At 43.5% G+C, this 19,068-nt stretch overlaps 1 protein-coding gene and 1 non-coding gene across 2 annotated transcripts in view; both read right to left on the bottom strand.

The window, feature by feature from the left end:
- The window catches only part of DEPDC1B (DEP domain containing 1B), an 86,328-nt gene extending 67,810 nt beyond the window's left edge, over positions 1 to 18,518 (bottom strand). Inside the window, exon 1 of the mRNA XM_075541059.1 lies at positions 18,421 to 18,518. Within this exon, the coding sequence (XP_075397174.1) occupies positions 18,421 to 18,468 (48 nt within the window). The 5' untranslated portion in view covers positions 18,469 to 18,518. The remainder of the gene's footprint in view (positions 1 to 18,420) is intronic.
- Positions 10,659 to 10,789, bottom strand: LOC142442083 (small nucleolar RNA SNORA70). The gene has a single exon (XR_012783337.1). It is a non-coding gene; the product is annotated as a small nucleolar RNA SNORA70 (small nucleolar RNA).
- Positions 18,519 to 19,068: the final 550 nt, after the last annotated feature.

Genomic DNA, 19,068 nt, shown 5'->3' on the forward strand with positions numbered 1-19,068 from the left:
TGTAGCACCATCCTCATGGGTCCACAAACACCCAACCAGCATCCCCTGAGAGGACTATCCAACTTGTCCTCTAAATAACAGAATACTGGTTGGCTATGGAAAGAGTAAAACCACAAGAGGATAAAGCGGTAGCCCAACCCCACAGTGAACTTAGCTGCAGGCAGTTCCAAGCAGCATTCCTACGAGTATCCCAGAGAGAGCCCAGTGCTCTACAACTCTCTGGAGAATGGTGCCACGCTCCTCTAAAACAACACAATGCAAATAGCAATCAGCCTGAACACACTCACCAAAAAACAGGAGAAACAAAGGCAACGTTGGAGGAAGTCCTGAACTTAATGACGTGCATAAAAGAAGCAGATATTGATCTGCCACAGATTCTTTAAAATGCTGCTTGGAGTCATACAGGATCTGAGGGGAACAATACATAAAATGGATTAAATGATAGAGGAGATAAAAGCCACACATCAAAGGGAAATACAAGACCTAGGGGATGAAATAACAAAATCCAGTAGCATATTAACAAACTTCGCCAACAAACTGGAGGAAGCAGAGAATCTCACCAATGACCTAGTGGATAACCAGGCAGACTTAAACAAGAAAGGCAGTCAAATAAGATGATCAGAGAAGCTGAAGAAAACCTGAGATCAATGTCTGATACTATGAATAAGAACAACATTAAGGGGAAAAAAAAGAAAATTAGAATAGGTCTACCTGAAAAAGACCAATGAATAATTCAACAGCAAAAATAATAAGGGAATTCTTAGAGAAAAACTTTCCCAGCTTAATGAATGAAAACCAGGCCACCATTTAGGAAGCTGAAAGAACACCAGCTAGACTGAATCCCAAGAAGAGGTGGCAAAGGATTTATAATAATTAAACTATTCAACTTTGAAGAAAAAGAAAAAATCATGAGAGCTGCTAGGGAAAGACAAGCAGTAACCTATAAAGGTGCCGAAATAAGAATATGCTCAGACCTATCAGCAGACACTATGAAGGAGAGAGTGGAATAACATGTTCCAAAAATTGAAGGAAAACAATGCAAACCCAAGAATACTCTATCCTGCCAAATTTTCTATCAAGATAAACGGGGAAGTAAAAGTGTTCCCAGACAAGGAAAAACTCAAAGAAACCCAACTCTACAAAAGATCCTTGCCAACCCAGTATGGTGAGAAGAACAGCACTCGCCGAGCAAAAATAAAACACTGCAACATAGACAACCCCACTCAGAGGGCAACAGAGAAAACAGCCCCCAAGATAGCAATGGCTCAAGGGTGGAAGGAAGGCAAGAATAAAACACACACACACACACACACACACACACACAGAAGAGAAAAAGAGGTAGGAAAACAACCAACACAGAAGGTACAAGATGACATCACAGAATCCACAGATGGATGTAATAACCTTGAATATCAATTGACTGAACTATGACATTAAAAGGCAGGGCTGGCAGACTGGCTTAGAAAACATAACCCGCCAATCTGCTGCCTTCAGGAGACACATCGCAAGATTACAGACAAAAATAGACTGAGAATCAAAGACTGGAGAGAAATATACCAAGTAAATGGCAGTTTTAAAAAAACAGGAGTTGCAATCCCAATCTCAGACAAAATTGATCTCAAGGTGAAAACTATAGCAAGAGATGAGGAGCACTATATGATGCTTAAAAGAAACATAGACTGAGAACCAGTGAGCATAATCAATATATATGCACCCAACCAGAGACCCACAAAATTCATCAATCAAACACTCTATGAGATGAAAAAATGAAATTACAGCCTGAACAATTGTGGGGGACTTTAATACACCACTCTCTCAGAAAGACAGAACATGGGGAAAGAAGAGTAACAAGGTGTCTACAGATCTAAACATTATGACTAGAAGACTTGACAAGATATTTTCAGAGTTCTGTACTCAAATGCAAATAATAATAATAATTCTTCTCAAGTCCGCATGGCACATACTCAAAAATAGACCACCTGCTGGGACACAAGTAGAATCTGTGTAAATTCAAGCACATAGAGATCTACAGATTTCTCTCTCTGACCACTATGCCGTAAGGCTGGAAATCAACAAAAGAACAATTAAGAAATAAGGGCAAATATTGGAGGATGAATAACTATTATAAAAGGGGTGGGTACTGGCCCTGAGCAGAGATGAAATTAGGAAATTTCTAGAAACCTATGAGAATGAAAATACAACATACCAAAACCTTTGGGGCATAGCAAAGGCAGTTATCAGAGGAGTTTGATAGTAATACATGCACACATGAAAAAGGAAAAGAGATATGCTGACACAAAACTTACAGCAATGAGAACAGAGTCAACAGGAAAAGAAATAATAAAAATCAGGGTTGAGATTCATGAGAGGGAAAAGAAGAAAACTATGGAAAAAATTAATGCAGCTGAAAGTTAGTTCTTTGGAAAGATTAATAGAAACAACAGATCACGGCAAACCTAACCAAAGAAAGGAAGAAACAAATTTCAGTAGCAAAGATAAAGGATGCAACAAGGGATAGTACAAGGGACCCTAATGAAATCAAAAGGATAATTACACAGTACTATGAGGGCCTATACTCCAATGATTTCAACAACTAGGAAAACATGGACAAATACTTGGAAAATAATCCCTCCCTACACTATCCCAGTCAGATGTCAAGAATCCCAAGAAACCCATAGCAATAGAAGAAATAGACAAGATAATCATGGGATTACCAACAGAAACATCTCCTGGGCTAGATGGCTTCACAGGGGAATTCTCCTAAACAGTCAGGCACGATCTGACACAACAATCCTACACAAACTTGTCCAGAACATAGAAAATGAGAGCAAACTCCCAAACTCTCCTTATGAAGCTAATATAACTCTGATACCTAAACCAGAAAAGGATTCCCACAAAAATCAAGAACTACAGATCAATACCCTAATGAACATCAATGCAAAAATCCTTAACAAAATACGGGCCAATAGAATGCAAAAGTATATAAAATAAATAATTCACCATGACCAAGTGGGTTCATAACAGGAATGCAGGGATGATTCAACATATAAAAGACCATTAGTATTATTCACCACATTGACATGAAAAATTTTAAGAACCCATAATATTAATAGATACGAAAAAAGAATTCAACAACATCTAACACCAATTCCTGTTTCAGACACTCAAGAAGATAGGAATGGAAGGAAATTCCTCAATATAATACAAGCTATATATGAAAAACCAACAGCCAACGTGGTAGTCAATGGAGAAAAGATGAAAACAATCCAACTGAAAATGGGGACCAGACAAGGATGCCCCTTGTCCCCACTCTTACGTAACATCGTACTGGAGGTCTTAGTTAACAACATATGGCTAAGAAAAGACATCAAAGGTATTTTCCTGGGGAAGAAAGTGGTGAAACTATCATTATTTGTAAATGATATGATTTTACATATGAAAAATCCAAAAAGCTCCAAGGGGAGTACTAGAAGCAATAGAGAAGTATGGCAGAGTGACAGGATACAAGATCAACAAAGAGAAGTCTATCAGACTGTTATACACATCGGACAAGACCACAAAAGAAGGGATCAAAAGGCAGTACCCTTCACAATAGCCAAGCACAAACTGAAATATCGAGGGATATACCTGTCTAAAAAACAAACATTTATATGAGGAAAATTACAGAATACTAAACTAGTACAAGAAACAAGAGTGACCTCCACAAATGGAAGAATATCCCATGCTCGTGGATCAGAAGACTCGATATAGTAAAAATATCAGTTCTGCCCAAGGCACTATATAAGTTTAATGCTATCCCAATATCAATACCATCATATTTCTTCAAAGAATTGGAAAAACTGATCAACTTCATATGGAGAGGGAAGAAGCACAGAATTAGCAGAGAACTCCTCAACAAGAAGGACTGAGTGGAAGGGCTTGTTTTACCTGACTTTAGCACATATTATATAGCCACAGTGGTCAAACAGTGTGGTATTGGTATAATGACAGATACTCAGACCAATAGAAAAGAATTGAAACCCCAGAAATGAAATCATGAGCACAGAGACAATTGATCTTTGATAACAGCCCAAAATTATAAAATGGGGAACCGGGTGCCTTTTCAATAAGTGGTGCTGGGAAAAATGGATATCTACCTGAAGAAAAAAATGAAGCAAGACACTTACCTCACTCCATGCACAAAAATAAATTCAAGGTGGGTCACAGCCCTTGAGATAAAACCCCAAACTATTAGGGCCATCAATGAGGGAGTTGGGACCAACCTGAGAACTTTGGCTCAGGGAATACATAGGCTATCAGAAACAGGGAAGGACACAAACGCAGAGGAGGCACAAATTGACAAGTAGGATATACTGAAGATAAAACACATGTGTACATCAAAAGAATTCACCAAGAGAATAACAGAGCCCACAGACTGAGAAAACATCTACAGCAATGACACATCCGACAAAGGCCTTATTACTAAAATCTACAGTACTCTGCTAGCTTCCAAAGAGAAAAAAAAACATTCCCACTAAGGAGGTGGGAAAAGAACCTGAAGATAAGTTTCAAAGGGTCAGAAATCCGAATGGCCAATAAACATGAGAAAATGTTCCTGATCATTAGCCATAAGAAAAATGCAAATTAAAACAACAGTGAGATACCGCCTAACACCCCCAAAGATAGCCCAATTCAAAAAATCAGAAAGTAACAAGTGTTGGAGGGGCTGTGGGGAGACAGGAACTCTCGTTCGATGCTGGTAGAGCTGTAAATATGTATAGTCATTATGGAAATTGATTTGGACATAACTAAAACAGATAGAAATTGAGCTACCATACAAGCCAGCAATCCCCCTACTTGGCATATACCAGAAGAGGCAAGAAACAAACCACAGCCAGACATCTGTGCTCCAATGTTCATCATGGCACAGTTCACAATTGCAAGGAGTTGGAAAGAACCCAAATTTCCATCAACGGATGAATGGATTAAACAACTGTGGTGCATACACACACTGGAGTACTACTTATCCCTAAAAAGCAGTGCATGAAGCACATCGCCACATGGTACGAACTGGAGGAAATTATGCTAAGCGAAGTAAGCCAAGCACAAAAGGACAACTACAACATGAGTCTGCTGAGGTAAGCTTAAAAATGCAAAAGGGACATAGGGGTAAAGCTACTATATACATACCATATATACTCGAGTATAAGCAGAGGTACCTAATTTTACCACCAAAAAAAACTGGGGGGGTGGGGTTGAGCATAAAAATGTTCTGAAAAAACTCAGCTTATACTAGAGTATATATGGGACATTCCTGGGGTGAGGTCCAGGAACTATGGCAGGGGCCAGACCCAATCCAGGATGCATATGGCAACCAACTAAAGTGGAGGGGGAAATTCATGGGTAGCAGGGGAACAGGGTACTTGTTCATATCGCCACAGGATAGGGAGCGAGGGACCCGACACCAACCCGGTGCACCACGACAGAATGCAACATATTGGAATGAAGCAAGGAACCAATAAAGAGGTCTGCGGAGTTGGCCCCAATTCCAACTACATGGACATGCACCCCTCCGCCCCCCACCTCCCCTCTCAGAAGAATGCACTACAGAGGACAGCGCTGAAGCTACAGCTCAGGAAAAGGGGTGCATCTGATCAGAGCGCACAGGAGCAAACAAAGAGGGAAGACGAGAGTGGAATACATCTGGCCCACCAAGCCCCAAGGACGATATTCCTGCTCAGAGCACCCAATGCACAGAGAGGACCATAGAGCAGGCCCACCATGAGGCAATAAGTCCCTCACTGACCCATATTGCTACGAGGGACAGTCCTGGAGGAACAGGTAGGGAACTGTGCCCGATCTGACCCCACCACACTAGGGCGAAACGCTAAAGGCACCCAAAAGAGCAACAAGGGGAGCAAAGCAATGAAGTTCTCAGGGAATACCAAAAAATAGATTTGGGGGCCAGGGCAAGGCACCCCATCAGACTCGAGTGGAAACAAACAGACCAGGAACTATTTATAGGCCTTTTTATGGTCATTGGGGTTTTTGTTTCTTTGTTTGTTGTTGTTGTTGCTTGGGGTTTTTTGTTTTCTTTTATTGTTTTGTACTGTTCTGCCTTGCTTTTGTGCTTATAATTGTCTCCTCATGTCTTTCTAGATAAGATAGATGGGATAAACAATCCAGAGGAGAAAACAACAGGACCAACGATTCTAGGGGGACATGGGAGAGGGGAGGCAGGGAAAGGAAGTGGTGTTAACAAACTCGGGGACAAGGGAACAACCAGTGATCTAAAATCAATGATGATGAGGGTGTAGGATGCCTGGTATGGCTTGATCAAGGGCAATGTAACCAAGAGGAATTACTGAAACCCAAATAAAGGCCGAATATGATAGTGGGACCAGAGGAAAGTAAAAGGAAACAGAGGAAAGATCTAGGAGGCAAAGGGCATTTATAGAGGTCTAAATACAGGAATGTACATATGCAAATATATTTATATATAATGATATGGAAATAGATATATATACATATATTTATGTTAAGTATCAAGGTAGCACACAGACATTGGGCCTCTACTCAAGTACTCTTTCGATGCAAGAACACTTTGTTTTAATAACCTGGCATTCCATAATGCTCACCTCAAGGCACATTAGCTGGAAACAAAATGGGTGCACAGCAAATGTGGTGAAGAAAGCTGATGGTGCCCGCCTATCTGAGGTCTTAAAGACTTGAAGATAAACAAGCCGCCATCTAGCTGAGAAACAACAAAGTCCACATGGAAGAAGCACACCAGCCTCTGTGATCATGAGATGTCAAAAGGATCAGGTATTAGGCATCAAAGACTCAGAACAAAAAATCATATCAATGTGAATGAGGGGGGGCTGCGGAGTGGAGACTCAAAGCCCATCTATCAGCAATTGTGCATCCCCTAACAGAAGGGTCACAATGAAAAGAAGAGTCAATCAGGATGCAGTAAAGCATTGATGAAACATACAACTTTCTTCTAGCTCTTTAATGCTTCCTCCCCCACCCCACGCTCTATTATGATCCCAATTCTACCCTACAATTCTGGCTAGACCAGAACATGTACATGGGTACAGATAAGAGCTGGTAACACAGGGAATCCAGGGTAGATAAACCCCTCAAGAGAGTAGCGATAGGGGGCAGCAGGGGGTGGGGATGAAAGGGGAAGATGGGGGGAACAAGGGGGAACAGATCACAATGATCTACATATAATCCCCTCCCTGAGGGATGGACAACAGAAAAGTGAGTGAAGGGATACATTGGTTGATGAAAGACATGAAAAAATAATAATGGATAAATTATCAAGAGTTCAGGAGAGAGGGGGAGAGGGGATTGGGGCGGGGGGGCGGGGATGAGGAGCTGATACCAAGAAAATGGTTTGAAAATGATGATGACAACAAATACACAAATGTGCCTGACACGATGGATGGTGATAAATGTCGTATGAGGCCCAATAAAATGACTGGGGAAAAAGAAGAATGAGAAGACTTTGTTTCATGTTTGGGCATGTTATCAGAAGAGACCAGACATCAGAAGAGACATCATGCTTGGTAAAGTAGAGATTTAGAGAAAAGAGAAAGCCCCTCAACAAGATTGACCCAAGAGTTCCAGCAATAATTATGTTCAAACATAATTATGAGAATGGCGTAGACAGGCCAGTATTGTGTTCTATTGTTCCTAGGGTCACTGTCAGCCAGACAGAGGACTCTACAGTACCTAACAACCATGTTTACCTTGGGCATTTTTCTCCTATTTAAAAAGTAGCCCTGTTGTCACACAGAAGGCACTGTTAAATCAATTATACCATAATATCTTATCATTTGATCTCCCTTTGAACCTATTTTAAAACTGGGTCAGTTAAAAAAAAGTGAGGGGAAATCCGTGTGGCTTAAGAGGTGGGCTGTGAAGTCTGGATGCCCTCGCCATGGACCAGGGGTGTGTACCGCCTTGCGGACAGGCAGACTGCATTGCAAAGTGGGCTGCTGTACATGCAGTTAGGTGAAAATTTAGCACCCCATCACTTGATATTCCTGAAGACCCATTTAAACGTGTTTTTAATTTTTTCTGGTTTCTTTTCTATTGAGATTTTTATGTTTTATCATCTTATTCTTGTTAGTTTTGCTGTTGTTGTTTGTTGGTTAATGATTTTCTGAATATGAACTCCAGGAGAGAGAAATCTATAGAGATGGGAACTAGATTAATGGTTCTTTGGGGGTATTTGACAGGAGAGATTAGGGGGAAACGGGGAGCTAATAGCAAGTACAAGGTGGAAGAAAATGTTCTAACACTGACTGGTGATGACTGTACAACTCTTCTTGATGCGATTGGACTACTAAATTGTATGATACATGAATTAAATGGCAATAAATTTGGGGGGAATAAAAATACATGTGTGTTAAGTACTATGTCAGTATTAACAGCTCTCTCAAATGCATAGTATTTTGCTCTACCACTATAATATATTTTTGTTTGTTTGAGATGGACTTGTTTGTCCCTAAAGACTCCAAGTTCATGTCACTTTTACTTTTCCTCCTTTATGGAGGTGGGGGGGGTGCCTACTCAAATCACTATTCAGGGTTTGAGGGATAAAAAGCATAGAGGGTCTTTTGTCCCCCATGTTCCACCAACGCTACCTGATGGGAATATGACAAAAGTGGTTGGAAACCTGAGTAGACCTGTCAGTTTATATATAAGAAAGCTAAGATAAATACTTGGTACCAGATCACCCAAATACACATCTCTTCAGGCACTACATGACTTCCTGGCCTGATGTGAGATAATTTTTCATGTTATTTTCCTCCATTAACATACACTCAAAGCACCCTAAATTTACCGTCTAATCTCCTGAGTGGCAGCTGTCAACTTGAGCCCACACAGATAGTTCTTAAAAGTCCCCCTCCATTTTTAATGGCCCAAATCTGAAAAAAATTAGTACACTTTAGTGACTCCCCCCAAAATAGCAGTTTTATGTCCATTTATGATGAATATGGAAGTTAATTAGCAATCTCTTAATTAGATTAACTAAAACAGCTTCCATTTCTATAATCCACACAGTTTATTATTTTGGTGAAAAATCAATTTATTTTCAAAACCTATTTAAATCTTTTGACTTTTTCTTTGAATGTATTCTACATTATGTACAGCACCTGATGCCAACAGATAAACTTAAAGGGTTTACAGCTGTCACTGACTTGCGAGCCAGAATGACTGCAAAGGCCATCCATCCATCCATCGCCTCTAGTTCTGCCGTCTGACTGAGGCCCAGCAAGGTGAAGTGGCATGACTCGGATGTGGCGAGTACAACAAATTGTAGAATTTGTGAGCTCCCAGGTCAGCAGTTCTCTTCATCCAAGCCTGCTACCCTCAATTGATTCCAACTCTTACCAACCCATTGGGCAAAGCAGAACTGGCCCAGAGTGTAAGACTTTTAGGAAGCCAGCTACCCGTCTTTTTCCCATGGAGCAGCTGGTGGGTTTGAAGTGCTGACCTTTTGGTTAACAGCTAAATGCTTTAACCACTGAGCCTTTAGGGTGGCTTGTCCCCTTCAGAGCGCCACTATTATATACTTTGGGCGCAAGAAGGAAGGAAATGGCACAGACATTCTGGAGAGAAGAACAGGAAGCGCATTTCAGCAGTGTTATATCCTGTGGGTTGGCTCACAATAGTGAACACAACCAATTGTGCTGTAGAATTCTTTATCTTAAACTAGGAGTCTGGAAAAAAAAAAAAAGAAAATGGCTCAATTTGGTGTGTGTTCTGCTGTGTATATTCTAAACTACTTATTTTTATTTTTTAAGGGAATGAAAAGTGTAGAAAGCCCTGAGAAAAAGAGATAAGGCAAAAAATGGAAGGATCCTCTAGGACCGGACCGTGGTTCTCAACTTTCCTCATGTTGTGGTGACCCTAGCCATAAAATTATTTTTGTTGCTATTTCGCAACTGTAATTTTGATACTGTTATGAATCAGGCGACCCCAGTTAAAGGCTTGTTCAACCCCCCAAAGGGGCTGTGACCCACAGGTTGAGAACTGCCACTCTAGGGTGACTTTTGCCCAAGGATGTGCCTTTTGCTAAAGGAAGAGTGGGTTGAGGACTGAGAGAAGAGGGACAATGAAGGAAAGGTGGTCTAGGCAGAGAGAGAGGGGTGGCTGTCACAAATGTCATGGTTTACCGAGTTATAGCTTTAAGTCACAACAGAATTTCGGTGGGGGGGGGGCGGCGCAGAGGACAGGGGTGTGGAGCGACATGGGGACATCATCCTCTACACTGGAGGAAAACTCCAGTCGCCACTGAAAAAGCAAGAATCCTTTTCAAGAAACATTTCAAAAATTTCTGGTCATTGTTTTCTGTGTCATCAAAAGCTTAAGTTTAAGATCAATTTTCTCAAACAGCATAAAACTGGGAACTGACCCAGGGACCCTGATATAATCCTGGGATATTCTAGTGCAAGTGAGGTAATTCCATTAATGACCCACACAATTTAATTTTCTGCTTTAGCTTAGCCCAGGAAGTCTTGAGGACTAACGATGTCTGGAGAGCCAAACACACTTTGCTTTTTAAATCCCTTTGAGGTCATTTCAATGTTCCATTCAATCAACTGTGGTTTATGTTTTCCAGGAACAGCAGAAATGAGCCAAGCTAGAGCCATCAACAATCAGGTAGTCTCCCAGGCCCCTTAGGGCACCCTGAACATGCCAGCTGGCGGCACATGCTACTGAGGAGGGTGCTGCTTACAGCCATTGCACCAACCCCCACAGGAGGGAGGACAGTCAGCTTATTAGGCTGCAGACTAGTGTGTTTTCTACACGGGCTCTCTGAATCCTTGACACATGGTATCTCATACAAGTGAAATACATGATTGAAAATGGTTCCACCCCCAGGACCAGTGGGGAGATAGTCATAAAGGTCAATAGACAGACCTGGAATTATCTATGCTTTTTTGATTGTTTGTTTTTCCTAGTTATGATTAACTTTTGTTTTGCTTTGTTTTCTCTTTTTATTCAATCTTGCTTTCTTTTTCTTTGGTCTCTGTAATTGTTGGTTTGCCTACTTATATAAGCTAAGCAGGGAAGCAAGCTTGAGAAAGCTACAGGACCGACACTTCTGGAGGGACTTGGGGAAGAGAAGGAGGCGGGGAAGGGAGCAGTGCGCAAACAATGCCACAGACGGGGGAATAACGTGAGAATTAAAATCAACGATGAGGGGATGTAGAGATCCTGGAGGTGTTGGAGCAACAGCAATCGAGTTGAGAGGAAGTACTAAGAGGCAGAAGAAGGGCGGGCATGATGGTGGGGCAGGAGGAAAGTAAAAGACAACAGGAACCATCTAGGAAGCAAAGCTATGAATAGAGATATAAGCAGAGGTGTGTACTTTTGTAAACACATTAATTCATAAAAATAAGATATATTGGCCAATGTACATATATTTATAAGGCAATATACTGAGATAGTGGACAGACATCATGCCTCTCCTCAAGTCCTCCTTCAACCCAAGAACACTTTGTTCAAATAACCTGGCATTGTGATGTTCACCCTCCCTACACGATCGCTGAAGACTAAGTGGGTGCATAAGCAAATGTGGTGAAGAAAGCAGATGGTACCTGGCCATGAAAAGATATAACATCTGGGGTCTTAAAGGCTTGAAGTTAAACAAGCGGCTATGTAGCTGAGAAGCAACAAAGTCCACAAGGAAGCAGCACACCAGCCTGTGAGATTATGAAGTGTTGATGGGATCGGGTAACAGGCATCAGAAGACCCAAAACAAACAACAACAACAAAACATATTGTTGAGAATGAGAGGGGTCAGAGCAGAGACCCTAAACCCATCTGTAGATAATGGAATATCCCCTCCCAGAAGGGTCACAAGGAAGGGATGAGTCAACCAGGGTGCAGTAAAGCATCAATAAAACACACACTATTCCTCTGGTCCCTTGAGGCTTCCTCACCCCCCATTATCATGACCCCAGTCCTGCCTTTCACTACCGGCTAGGCTGGAGTATATGCACAGGTACAGATAAGAAAAAAGACCTCATGACACACAGAATCCAGGAACAGGAATGGGAATAGTGATACCAGCAAAGTACAAGGTGGAGCGAAGAGGGGAGAAATAGAGAACCAATAGCAATGATGCACACATAACCATCCCCAATCCCCACAGGGTGACACAAACAACAGAAATCATGAGGGAAGGGAGACAGTGGTGGGGGTTAGATATGAAAATCATTTGTAATTTATCAAGAGGTCACAGGGGTAAAGGGGAAGGGTAAAAAGAGGAGCTGATCCTAAGGGCTCAAGAGAAAGTTAATGTTTAGAAAATAATGATGGCAACATATGCACAAATATGTTTGATATAATTGATGTATGAAGTGTTATAAAATCTGTATGAACCCTCAATAAAATATTTTAATTTTAAAAATGGTTCCAGCTCTCTTTTTCAGTATTGCCTATGGAGGAGGCAGCCTCTCCTACCAGCAAGCTCAGATACCTGGTGTAGCCCAATGTCCTCAAACAGAGGATCAACCAACCAGACCCCTATGTCAAGATGCCCAGAGGCACTGACAACGGGGTCCGAAGATTTAAGGTCAGATGTGAGGCCCAATACGCTTTAGAGAGCAGCAAAGCACAGGGTGCCCAGTGGCTTCCCAAGTTCCTAGTCCTCAGAGCCATGGAGCTGGAAGTGCCGTTGGCAGGCAACAAAAGAGTTCTACCAATTGCCATGAACAGATCACAGCTCGCTAAGACTACACATGAGGTAGGAGGGTGTGCTTGAGACCTAGACTCGAGCCAGGAGTCTGGGGCCGGGGCTAGTCCTGCTTTGTCCACTACTCGCTATGTCGCTTGGGGGTGCACTCCCCCCTCTGTGGACTTTGATTCTATCATCTATCTTCCTGTGCTGAGATTGCTTGCAACATTTCCTCAAGAACCACAAAGCCCTCCTGCACAGAGCAGGCTAGCTGCCAGCAGTCACCAATCCCAATGCCACCAATGAAAGGAAGAGTATAAATATAGGAATTGGTCTATATGCTTTGTACTGAGATTTTAAAAAATCAAACATGCACTCTAAAAAAAAGCATTTCAATTATGATATAAATTTTTTTAAATCCTGACAATGTATTGGGTTATGTGTTGAGCTGCTAACCATAAAGTCAACAGTTCAAAGTTACCAGCTACTGAGGGAGAGATAAACCGTCCTGTCCTATGGGGTCACTGTAAGTCAGAATCTACTAAATAGCAGTATGTTTGAGTTTGTTTTTAAAACAAAAAATATAAAGACTAGTCACACCAAGATCCAGAGCCTTACACGATTCCCTTGCATAAGTGCTGTCAACAAACTGGGGGGATGGAGCAGGAAAGAAACAGTATGGTTCTTCTATTTTCCCTGCCTCTCACTCACGGCCAGCACTGGCTCCTAGTGACACTGTGGGACAGGGAAGACTGCCCGAGTGGGTTTCCCAGACTGTACATGTTTACAGAAGTAGAAAGCCACATCTTTCTCCCGAAGAGCAGCTAGTGGTTTCGAACTGCTGATCTTGCAGTTAGCAGCCCAACTCATAACCACTACGCCACCAGGGCTCCCTAAAGGAGAATAATAAAAGTTTTCCCCAAGTCCTTGATAAAGCAGTCTCTTTCTCATCCCTAAAGTTGATCCTACAAACAACCCTGCCTACGAGGGGGTACCCAAAAGAAAAGAGATTTAAAAAATTTTTTTCCAAGCTATGTATTTAAATTTTTTTACAAAACAAAACAATCTTATCACCTTTTTAAAGTACTCTCCATTACACTAAATACATTTGCCAAATCTGCGATTCCATTCTTGGAAACAGTTTTCCAACTCATCTGTTTGGAAGGCTGACAGCACCTCCCTTTTTTTCTTCACCTATTCGACATCATCAAATTACTGTCCCTCTTCATTCAAGAAAACAAAAGGAAGTCAGAGGGAGCGAGGTCAGGTGAGTATGCATGGGACAGGAGAGGCATGCTTTTTTCTTGCCAAAAGCAGGCACACTAAGATGGCTGCATGAGCAGGTGCATTCTCATGGTGGCAAAACCAGTCCCCTGTCTGCTACAAGTGTATGTGGCCCGGGGGGAGGGGGTGACGGGAAGGTGGCTTAATCGAGGGCAATGTAACCAAGAGGAATTACTGAAACCTAAAGGATAGTGGGACAAGAGGAAAGTAAAGGAAATAGAGGAAAGAACTAAGAGGCAAAGGACATTTATAGAGGTCTAAATATAAGCATGTACATATGTAAATATGTTTCTATATAATAATGATAGGGAAATAGATCTACATACATATATTTATGTTACATATTAAGGTAGCAGATGGACATTGGACCTCTACATAAGTACTCCCTCAATGCAAGAACACTTTGTTCTAATAGCCTGACATTCCATGATGCTCACCTTCCCGACACGCTCACTGAAGAGAGTGGGTGCATAAACAAATGTGGTAAAGAAAGTTGATGGTGCCCAGCTATCAAAAGATATAGCATCTGGGGTCTTAAAGGCTTGAAGATAAACAAGCGGCCATCTAGCTCAGAAGCAACAAAGCCCACATGGAAGAAGCACACCAGCTTCTGTGATCATGAGGTGTCGATGGGATCTGGTATCAGGCATCAAACACGCAGAACAAAAAATCTTATCAATGTGAATGAGGGTGAGTGCAGAGTGGAGACTCAAAGCCCATCTGTAGACAATTAGACATTCCCTTGCAAAAGGGTCACAAGGTAGAGACTAGCCAGTCAGGGTGCAGTATAGCAGTGATGAAACATACACCTTTCCTCTAGTTCTTTAATGTTTCCTCACCCCCACTATCATGAACTCAAGTCTACCTTACAAATTCGGCTTATCTGTACATGGGTACAGATAAGAGCTGGAAACACAGGGAATGCAGGTCAGATAAACCCCTCAGGACCAATAATGAGAATGAAGGTACCAAGGGGATAAGGGAAGGTGGGGGAAGAACAGTCGGTGTAATACATGGGAAAAATTATGAAAGAATTCATGAGGGAGGAAGGGTGGGGGAGAGGGGGATGAGGAGCTGATACCAAGGGCTCAAGTAGAAAGAGAATGCTTTGAAAATGATGGTGGCAACATATATACAAATGTGCTTGACACAACAGATGCATGCATGGATTGTGATAAGAGCTGTAAGAGGCCCCAATAAAATGATTTTTTTAAAGGCAGATTAAACATACAGTGGGGAAGATGGTCATCTAAAAGCCAAGGAACCAAAGAACACTTGGGACTGCCTACAAGGAAAGAATCCAATATCACTGAGTCCCTGGTTTGGGACTGTTAGCTTCTAGAACTACGAGAAAATAAAGTTCTGTTCTTTGAAGCCATCCACTTGTGATATTTCTGTTGCAGCCGCACCAGGTAACGCATCAGGTAACACACTAGCCATGACTTCCCTTTCCAGAAGCTGGTCTGGTCTTCCTAGGGCCACAGCTTTAATGACTCTCAAAAGAAATGGAAACTGTTTACTACCTGCTCCCCTACCTCTTCCTGTTTTAGACAGACACTTCTAAAGCACATGAGAAAATTGCATTATTTTTTTCATTTCATTTTTCTATGAAATTTCTGAACCCCCGCCCATCTATCTACCTAATTCGTATCACTTGTTTCCCACCATTTACTAGATACCCACAAAGGTTTGACGTGTCAGGTCAATTCCCAAGTTAACGTGGTCAGAAGGGGCAAGAGACAGAAAGGAAGCATCCTCACTGTTCAGTGCCATCTAGTTGGTTCTGAGTCATAGGGACCCTGGGTACAGCAGAACAAAACGCTGCCCAACCCTAAACTATTCTCGCAATTGTTCTTATCTTTGAGCTCATGCAAAGACCCGCTGGCCCTCCGTTTTACCAAGTATGATGCCCTTCTCCAAGGACTGAACTCGCCTGATCACAGACAAGCTAAAGCAAATGAAAGAAATAAGGAAGGAAAAGCGCTAACCAGAACATTTCAAAGGGCAACTTGGTGAGGACAAAGTGTACTGCTATCTCGGTTGTGAAACTAAATTCATTCCAAATTCATGTTTGAATACCAGAAAGTTTTAGAATTCAAAAAAAATTCCCATAAGAAACAGTGGAAAGCGAAGTAATTGGTTTTGAGGCCCAAAAGTTATAAATTCATTTTCCAGGACTTTAAATCACTACAGAGGCTCTTCGACTTCTCTGAAATCACTTACTCTGATAAGCTTTCACCATCACGGTGTTTGCGATTTATCCAAAGAAATACTCACTTTTTAACCCCTTTGCTGGTCTGGGTTCTTTGTTTCGTGGTTAAAAGATTTCACACCTTTCAAAACATTAGCCACTTTAATCACTTTTTTCCCCCCAAAAAAAATGTTGATCATGTCGACTTAGCTATGTTGCATTCAGCCACCAAACCACACAGGCAGTGGTGACCTGATCACATCTCCCAAAGGTCTCTTCCCTTAACGATCGTGATTCTCGGTTGTCCCCTTAGCGTTACTGCTGATATCGATTTCTTTGGAGTCACAGGTAAGATGTTTTATACCAATAAAATGAAAAAAAATCACAACAAACGTTTTAACACACCAACACAAGCACTATATGTTGTGTGAGAGAAAAGGGATGCTTCGATTGAAGCATCACCCCCTTTGTGTCCAAGGCAAGACTCACTCTCCCCTGGGCAGGTTTTAACAAGCCTGATTTTGGGTTGACACTTAAACAAAGTTACCAACACAAAGCAGATTTCTCCCCCCGCCCCCAAACTTTGCCGTTCCAGTTGTGGAAAGTTCAAGTGTGGAGTCATTCAACAACTGAGGTGTCACTGCACAAAGACCCAGAGTCAAAGTCAAAAGGAAAGAACATGCTCATATGGATTGTGATAAGAGTTGTATGAGTCCCTAATAAAATGTAAAAAAAGAAAAGGGAAAAGAAAGAAAAGAAAATGATTAGGGCAAAGAATGTACAGATGTGCTTTATACAATTGATGTATGTATATGTATGGACTGTGATAAGAGTTGTATGAGCCCCTAATAAAACGTTTAAAACAAAACAAAAAAAGATGTTGACCTTAAAAAAAAAAAAAGAAAGAACATGCTCAGCTTATCTCTAACCGAAAGAAGTAAAGAAAAAAATCCAGGCACTAGTGAAAAACAAGGCTTCAGGCATTGACGGAATACCAACAGAAATATTTCAACAAGCTGATGCGCCCTGGAAGAACTCACTCGTCTGCTAAGACATTTGAATGGCTAATATCTTGACCAACAGGATGAAATCTGTCTGTATGCCCAATCCAAAGAAGGGTGACTCACAGAACGCAGAAAGTACTGAATAATATGATGGATGTTACTAAGGAGCCCCGGTGGCAGAGCGGTTATGCACTGGGAAGCTAACCTCAAGGTCTGCAGTAGCAAAACGAGGCTTTCTACTCCGGGGAAAAAGTTACGGCCTCGGATACCCACAGGGGCAGTTCTATCCTGTCTTACAGTGTCGCTCGCTATGAGTCAGCATTGACTCGATGACCATGAGAGAATAAGAGAAGAAGCTTTATAGGTCGGAAATTTAATAAATAAATCCACTGCCATAAAGTGGATTCTGACTCATAGCGACTCCATGAATGCCAGTGTATTAACTGCAAATCTTTAGGGGATCAGAGGGCCTTAACTTTCTCCCACTTGACCTTGAAGTTAGTAGGTTCAACGTCTAACCCACAGCGCCACCCGCTATGGACATTATTAGCAAGTGGCCAGCGCTCACTCCATGACCACAGGCCGTCTGAAAAAGAAAAGACTACAGCCATTTGCTCTGGGTCATCATAAAGCAGATGAAGTACAACTCGGGGCACCAGAGGCTTTGCTCCCCAGAGAAGAAGCCACACCTGGGGCCAGCAGGGTCTGCAGAGGCTCTAGCACCCCAGGCGCTGGGCCCCACCCTCACTACGTGAGAGCCACCAGACACTTCGAAAGGCAGGGGGGTGTGAGGGGGGGGTGGAAATGTGGTCAGGGAGCCACCTCCGTCCTGGGCCCAGTTAGAACCGCTCGTCGGGGCCACAGCAAGTGTCGCTGGGGAGGGGACCCGCCCGGCCCGACTGCGCAAACAGCATCACCGCAGTGGCCCGGGACCTGGGCGTCTCCTCTGCCCGCAGCGGGCATTCCAATCCCGAGGGCGGAGTGCGCGGGCAGCGGGCGGGGAGGGCTCCTCCGGCCTCCCAACGCTTGAACCGCGAAGGCGCTGCTTTGGGGCAAAAACCCGGCCCAGAGCTCCAGAACCAAGCTGCACCCGCCCACGACGGGCTGCCCGCCGGGTCCCTCCCTCCGCCTTCCTTTGAGCCTGAGACCGAAACGTCCGAAACCTAAGCCGGGGCAGCCCCGACTCCCCGGCCAGGTTCACGGCCGCCGCGAGGTGTCACACGCACCGGCTTCGCCAGGCCCCTGGCAAACTCACTCACCAGCTTGGTGGCGCGGTACGGCCCGGGCCCCACGAGCCGGTGCTCCATGCCGCACGCCCGCTGCGCCTGCGGCTGCGGCCCCGCCAGCGCCGAGCGCCCCGCCGGCAGAGCTGCAGTTTGAATCGCGAGCCTGCAGGCGCCCGGCGCTGATTGGGCGCCGCGGGACCACGTGACGGGAACTGTGCGTCGCGCGCACCCGCCCTCGGGAGCGCGCCTGGTGGGCGGGGCTGTAGGCGAGCGGCGCGCCTGGGTCTCCGCAGACCGAGCTGTGGCCGCTGGCCACGCTCGTCCCTCCTGGTGGCCGAGTGTGGACCGGCCACGCGGAGCCGGCCAGTGGGGAGCGCCTCCTACCCCGGGAGAGCAGCTAACACCCGCCGCCTTCGAGCACAAACCCGCTTTCTCTGCCACGGGAGCGAGCGACCAAACTCACAGCGACCCGATAAGCCGGCGGAGGACTGCTGCCTGGGCAGACTGCAAATCTTCACAGAGGCAGAAAGCTTCATTTCCCTCCTGCAGAAAGGCTGGTGGGTTCAAACTGCTAACCTTGCGGTTAGCAGCACTCCGCCTAACGCACTATGCCTCAGAAAATCCTAAAACACCCCGCAGTCGCGGACTTAGAATGTGCTTAGTGAGCAGCCCCACGTGTAA

Source organism: Tenrec ecaudatus, chromosome 2 (assembly GCF_050624435.1).
Source record: "Tenrec ecaudatus isolate mTenEca1 chromosome 2, mTenEca1.hap1, whole genome shotgun sequence".
Taxonomy (NCBI): Eukaryota; Metazoa; Chordata; class Mammalia; order Afrosoricida; family Tenrecidae; genus Tenrec; species Tenrec ecaudatus.